General features: G+C 37.5%; 1 protein-coding gene across 1 annotated transcript; it reads right to left on the bottom strand.

Annotated features, from left to right (window-relative positions):
- Positions 1-782: 782 nt before the first annotated feature.
- LOC118185571 (enkurin-like) lies at positions 783-7,095 on the bottom strand. The gene is made up of 3 exons (XM_035355449.2): positions 6,953-7,095; positions 4,750-4,988; positions 783-1,257 (listed from the first exon to the last, which is right to left on the bottom strand). The coding sequence occupies exons 1-3, from the start codon at positions 7,029-7,031 to the stop codon at positions 1,105-1,107; spliced, it is 471 nt and encodes a 156-aa protein (XP_035211340.2). The 5' UTR covers positions 7,032-7,095; the 3' UTR covers positions 783-1,104.
- Positions 7,096-7,315: the final 220 nt, after the last annotated feature.

The following is a 7,315-nucleotide window of genomic DNA, read 5'->3' as shown; positions in this document are numbered from 1 at the left end:
TGTGACATGCTGAAAGGAGCGAGAAAATATCTGGAGAAGCATATTGTTGGAAACTGAATCCTCGTTGACTATTTTGCATGTTACCAGAGATACTCGAAATGGAAGTTTAATATAAGTTTTTAACAACATTATAAACTATGAGAGTTTGGCTTAAATGCTTCGTTATATGTGCACAATAATGAGTTACGATATTTTGTAATGAGGATAAACATTTATTGGCACTATGATATTTATTTACATATCCTAATTTGAATAAGTTACGAACTTGCTTAAATCGACACTACTTTGAGAGACGCATCTTTTGCTTCATTTTGCTAGATCCAGTCGTTTGTCGCCATCGCCATACACAGGAATTAAAGGAATTTTAGCAAGTTAGAATACTCATTATTTCCGTTATAGTTAACTACCATCGTTATGAGGCATGGTTTGTAGGAAAAAAATACCCTTAAAGTGCTCATTCTTAAAAAACGAAGTGTAGTGGAGTAGGTGGAATGGCGGAAATGGACCAAAGATCCGGCATAAGAAATAAAATGTTAATTTATATAAATCTTACAAAGTTGTCTAGTACAGAATTTCAGCTGTCCTGTGGGTAAGTCCCGAGTCTAATTGCTTATAGAAACGTACAAATTGACTTCTAAAAGTTGCTTACAAACTACGCATTTCGTACTTATGTGAAATAATCTTCATATTACAGAATGATATAGCAATCTAAGAGAACGGCAACGATTTGGAGTTAGAAGAATTTCTTTTTAATTTTTCATATGATAACACTGCATTTCTTACGTTACTATAGTTTCAGAACACATAAGATAAACTTAAAGTTGGGCAAGGCTCAGAGAAGGAAAGGTATTGTAATTATTTCGCTTATTTTTTCGTGAATCAAAAAATATCTTTCTAAAATTCTCCCTATTCAGTGCGACCTACATGATAAAATAAACCATAATAAGAATAAAAGTTTACAGCACATATATTTTGCAGTCGGCTATATTTGTATTATCAACATAAAATTGATAACAGTTTTATTCGGATTAATTGTGAGAATAATTTTTCGGAAGCAACTTGTACTTTAAAATAGCTGAGCAAGAAGATTGAAGGTTGTAACTTTCATTTACATACATTTTGAATTTCTTCCTTTTCCTCCTCACTCATCTTCCGTGGTACGTCTGTTACGCTTTGTATGAAACTGTCAAATTCTTTTTTTGATTTCTCAAAATTCTTTCGCATGTCCCATACGTACTTCGGAGTTTTACCATACTCCTGAAAAAAAAAAGGCATCATTGCTCACACATGCAAGAAATATAATGGAAGCTACTTTAAAAACAATTTATATCGGCAAAAGGCTCCGGTATTCCCAGGCATGTCTTCCATTTTTAACAAAGTACAGTGTTCCTCAAAATTAAAGCATAATGTAGTATATAGTATATATAAGTATATATAAAATATGTTCTCATTAATTAAGCTTTCAACCATTATCCAATAGTGTTAATATTTATGTTAATTATCTGCAATTAAACGCAAAAGTGGACAACGAATTAGGTAACTGACAGGGTGTTGCGCAAACGAAGCTTGTCGGATACGGTATCTGTAGTGTTGTTTAATGGTGTTTTCATTTTTACTTAGTTAATGGGCTTTTTAAGAGTGATAAATATTAGTTGTGGCTCAAGATAAATTAGTTGTGGCTCAAGACACGATTTAAGAGTAACGCCAAAGTGGCGGTTAATTTGTAGATTGGAAAGAGACGTTTGCAAATGGATGTCACCCAAACCCTAAATATTCTTCATTATATAGTTGCATTTTTACATGTTCGTGAGATTTGGAGTGATTGGCGACAACACTTAATGAAGTATCAAAGCACAATTTATTTTCCAGTATTAATCAGGACAGCTCCCCAGTTTTCAGGCTACAACGGTGAAGACAGCTTCACGGCAAAACACTAAATACAGCTCCCGACTCGGTCGATCGCTCTCGGAGCTCACCACACTCAAGATATTCTTCGAGGTCAAGATATTTCACTCGACGATGCGCTACGATATACTTCATAGCCTCAATGGTGCACGCTCTCAATGCACCTGACGAGACACTCTCAGTAAAACTGCCGATACACTACGACGCATTGTTACTCCACGTACAGACAGGAGACCGCATTTAAAGTTAGATTTCGTTATTAGTCTAATACTAATTTTTTTCAATTTGACATTTCCAAAGCATGAATATTTCCGTCATTTAAAACACTTCTGTAATTGGGAACATATGACCGTCGCCCAAAGATTGTGAAAATAAAGACTGGGTAAGAACTTTTAAACTGAATAAAGAGATAGGCGTGTGTATGTGCACATATAAATTAAGCCAAAACATTATGACCAGCCCTACATTTTGCGATGAACGAGCTTGGATGACGTGGAAGGCACGTGATTAGGTGGAAGTGGTATTTAACTGCTGCTGGAGAGTCTGAAGAATCATTCTTTCACTTACATCTGTGTGTGATGGCTGCGGATCTAAGCGACTTTGATAGAGGGCAGATTGTAATGGCTCGAAGGCTCGGAACAAGTATTTCCGAAGCTTCACGACTCGTGGGTTGTTCGCGATCTACAGTTGTTAGTACGTATGAAAAGTGAATGAATGACGGTGAAACCAGCAGTAGACGACGTGGTGTTGGACGTCCACACGCTATGAAAGAAAAAGGTCGTTGGAGACTGTCTCGCATGGTGAAGAAAAACCGGAGCCAGACAATGGCTCAGCTGACAGCCGAATACAATGCAGGGCCAAGTAGAAAAGTATCAGAGCACACTGTTCAGCCGACACTGTTGGATCTACGTAGCAAACGTCCCACTCATGTGGCTTTGCCGACCAAGCGTCATCGCCAACTGCGCCTGCGCTGGGCTGGGGAACATCGCAACTGGTCCATGGATCAGTAGGAGAGAGTTACCTGGTCAGATGAATCATGGTTTGTCATTCATCACGCCGATTGTCGTGTCAGGATACGCCGTCTTTCAGGCGAATAGTTGCTCCCTCAATGCACAGTAGATCATACGCAGGCCGGAGGTGGCGGTATTATGCTCTGGGGAACGTTCTCTTGGGCGTCTCTGGGACCCATGGTTGTGGTAGAGCAGACCATGAATGCTACAGGGTATTTGAACATCATTGCGGATCAGTTGCACCCTTACATGGCTTCTGTTTCTCCAGCTGGAAATGGAATGTTCCAACGGGACAACGCCACATGTCACAAGGCTACAATTGTGTTGTAGTTGTTCCAGGAACTTGATGCTGATTTTCAGTTAATGTCCTGGCTGCCTCAATCCAATAGAACACATTTGGAATGTCATGGGACGGCAGCTCAGAGGTCAAAGACCACCAATTCGCAATATCTCGGATTTGCGTGACCGTTGCTACAAAATCTGGTATAATCTGTCTCCGGCCATCTATCAAGGACTTGTGGCATCCATGCTAAGGCGGGTTGAAGCTCTGTTGCGCGCCAAAGGTGGCCCAACTCGTTATTGACAGGTGGTCATAATGTTTTGGCTCTTGAGTGCAAATATATTTTATTGTAGTCTGCAGTAAGAACCATATATCTATATACATATGTATACATTTGTTACTGCCGACTGCAATAAAAAATACAGTTGCACAACTAGATCTTATAATAGTCCCATAAACAAAATTTCAAAGCTCTACTATTAATGGACTTTGATTAATGCAAAATACATTCACACATACGTACGTACACACATCACGAAAAAATCTTTTCTGAATCCATTTTACAATCCTTTTTGGATTAAAAAAAAGTCCTTTATCCTGTGCGTATGATCAAAACATTCGCCCAAATAAATTCGGGAATGGTCAAAAGAGATATTTCCGTTGAAATATGATACCCGAAATCTTTTGCAATACTTTGTACAAGTAAGTGAAAAGCAGTCTCTTTGTGACCAGGTTGTCAAAAAATTATTGAACTGAGCAATGTTATCTCGAACTTCCTGAAAACCATGTTATGAAAGCGCTTCTCGGAGTGTACAGTTATTTGAAACCGTTGCATTCCAGTCTTAGTAACTTAAATATATGGCTAATCTTTGGAATATGGTAACAGGTAGTTTGGCGACATTTTGGTAAGGCGATAAAAGTTACTAGCTAGGACTTAAGCAGTGTACATGGATAAAGTCAAGAGTGTGCGCAATGCCATTTTTGTGCAATTCTGGGATTTTCTTTTTAAGTGAAAATAGGTCTATGTGTACATGGATACCGTGTATGTGCAATTCTTAAAAGCGCGGCAAGCAGTGGGCGATACTTTTGTTCCATAAAAGTTCTAGCATAAGGGTAATCGGCTAGCAGAAAAAAAATGTTGAGTTAAAAAAAAAAGTATGCCTTTACTTCGTGAAAACAAAATGGCGTCCAAAAAAAAAAAAAAAAAAACTAGCAAGTTGCTGTAGCAGGGTCACCAAATTTTTCCCCCAAAAATTGCCAAGTTATCATAATCCGAAGATTAACCAAATATATTTTAGGCATGATGATTGTATTTATTTCATTTATTATAATTATGAACTGAGCGTATGTTGTCCACGATGTTCCGAACTGTACGCTTTGAAAGTGTTTCCGGTAAGCAGTAGAAAATTGACAATTTGTATTCAAGTCAAAATACTTCGAGCATGACTTTGTCTAATGCATTTCATTTCTGTCTAATAAAAACTACCTTCTGATTTTGAACAGAGCACATGAGAGAAATATAGGAGCAGGGTGCATTAATGGATAATTCCTTACCTCTTTCAGACAAAATTTAGGCACAAGACCAGAATCTTCTAAGTCGATAATATCTCCTCTTCGACTGTCTGCAGTTTTTCGGGCAGGCGTGGTTGCCGGTCTCTTAATAGCATCCACAGCATTTTCCTTAATAAAATTCCTCTCGAACTTATCATTTAGCCGAGGTAGGGATCCACTTAAACAGGGCAGCGTAGACTGTTTCTTTGGTTTCCTGCAGAGGCATTCTACAGCTTTAGCTCCTAAGAAAGTTCAAGACCGAATTACTCAGTTATTGCAAGACAAGAAAATCTGCGAAGACATTTCTCTTTTGCATGTATGATAAGTCTAAATTTTTAGATTATTATAACTACCTCTAGAGATGGATTCTTCTGTCACCAAATAGTAGGATTAGCGTCAATAATGGGTTACTGAAAGTCCATATAGACGCATAATATTGAAAAAAAAAATGATAATATGAAAAATGTACATTGCCCTAGCCGCAATTTGAATGCCGGGACACCCAGTTACGTTTTGGACGGGCTATCCAATTACATCCCGAAAGTGAGCGGAAAGGAGGAAGAAAATACCTTTATATGCATCCATTTTTAAAGGGCAATTGGGGATTAAGTGATTAATTTGAAACATTTATTGGACATGAATACAAATGGTGTAGACCAACTTGAATGTTACAACAGATGTTCGAAGTTTGCACCATCAGACGCCAAACATGCCTGACACCGACGGACCATTGATTGCCGGAAATGTTCAAACACACCGGGAGTTTCTTTGATTGTAGGAGCTGCGCAGGCGAGTCTTGCCACGAAATCTATTTCAGACACAACAGGATCGTGATACACGACACTTCTGATGGCTTCCCATAAAAAGAAATCAAGGCTCGATAAAACCGGTGACTGTAGGGGGGAGGGAAAGAACAGAACACAAGAGGAGAGAGGGAAAAATATTATTGGAATTACGAGTTTTTAACGTGGCCATCTTCGCAGATGATAACTGATGCATGCGGGATATTCTTGATTGGAATGACGAATGTAATATCGCAGGAGGAAATCAATATAACTGCACGTTTTGCAGCATCTACCAATTCTGACATATCACATGGAATTGATGTGTACACCCTAGGTTTCAGATAACACCAGAATAAAAAATTCATTTCAAGTTAAGTCGGGGAATCTCGGTGGCCAAGAAATTGCCCTGTTATGATAGATGACTCTATCTGCAAAGGTTCTATACTTTAAAAACTAGGAATTCCAATAAAAGCGTTTTTCCTTCTCATATCTTGTGTTGCCACTGGTCCTTTATAATCTCTTTCTTGAAAATGTTTTACGCCGGTAATTTCTCTCATGAGTGCATCGCTCCAACTCCATTTATGGTTTTTTAATGCGCTGATCAATTTGCGCAACAAAAATGTAGGTGCTGCCATTTGAAAATTTAGAAATGCTTTCACTGTAACCGTGACAGCTACTTTAAACTGTTTTAAATCATTACACTATTGGGCGCATAACTTGAAATAATGATATTACAATTTTTATTTCGATCGGCTGAGCGGATAGGCCTATGATGATTCATATATCGAGGAAGTTATTTTATGCCCACTCGGTATTTTTCATGCTGGAAAACATTAATATACTGATGATGATTACAGTCAAAAACTTTTTTATAAAAATTCTCGGCAATCTGTACATATACTGAAAGAAAGACTCTCTCTCTCTGTGTGTATGTGCGTGTCTTTCGTTTGTGCTGCGTGTAAGTTAATAGACCCAGGGCCAGAAAATTTGGTACATAGGTGCATCTAGACAAGAGCAAGTGCACCTCGAAACGAGGTTTTCAAAATTCGAATCAGATTTCTTTTTATTTTATCTTTTTTGATGAAATCGCATCATTTTGAATAGTTTCATTCTTTTAGAAATCTGGATTTGGTATTAGTTTATCATTCAGTGCTTTGTTTATTGGATTGCTGACTTTGAAAATATGAGATGAAATATTTATTGCCTTTAAAAAGTTCTTTCGCTAGTTATTCCTTATATTTTTCTTTTCTCCAAGCGGATCTGCTCTTGATTAAAATGTAATTCAAGCAGATCAGGATAGTTTACACTTAAATTATCTAAACAGTTTTTGAATGAATATTGGAACTGCTCTTGTAAACTGTCATTCAGTCTTTAAAAACTGATTCTACTATTTTCTATTAAAGAATATAAAATGGTTTCACCTTCTGCAAGTTTCCTTTCACCGCTGTGCTTTCTCAAATATTCGTGTGGCTTTTTACCAGAGCAGGGCGGATATCCCATTGTTTTCGGTACAGAGGATTTTTTAGATTTGTAAAATTCCTTTACAGAAGAGTTATGCTTGGACTTGTACCTAAAAAGAGAAAGTAAATAAGAGCGCAACATCAGAAAACGTTTTAAATTGCTGAGAAAATTTTAAGTTTATTTACTGTAATGTATGTTGTCGCCAATAAAGTCTGCATGGCGATATTTGCGCCTGCGAAACGGAAAAGTAGCAACAGGTTAAATACTCAAAAAACAATGTAAGTACATAGTTTTCTTTTACTCTATAATTGTATACTTAGCCG

Source organism: Stegodyphus dumicola, chromosome 3 (assembly GCF_044657685.1).
Source record: "Stegodyphus dumicola isolate Sdum_Otavi_A_Nest chromosome 3, ASM4465768v1".
Taxonomy (NCBI): Eukaryota; Metazoa; Arthropoda; class Arachnida; order Araneae; family Eresidae; genus Stegodyphus; species Stegodyphus dumicola.
The sequence above is the reverse complement of the archived record's forward strand: the minus strand, read 5'-3'. Positions and strand labels throughout refer to the sequence as shown.

Excerpts from the sequence above, each read along its gene's own strand:
- LOC118185571 (XM_035355449.2), bottom strand. The coding sequence starts at position 7,031 with ATGGGATATCCGCCCTGCTCTGGTAAAAAGCCACACGAATATTTGAGA. Across the intron at positions 4,989-6,952 it reads TGAAAGGAAACTTGCAGAAG|GAGCTAAAGCTGTAGAATGC; the intron begins GTGAAACCATTT and ends GAACTTTCTTAG. Across the intron at positions 1,258-4,749 it reads CTAAATTTTGTCTGAAAGAG|GAGTATGGTAAAACTCCGAA; the intron begins GTAAGGAATTAT and ends TTTTTTTTTCAG.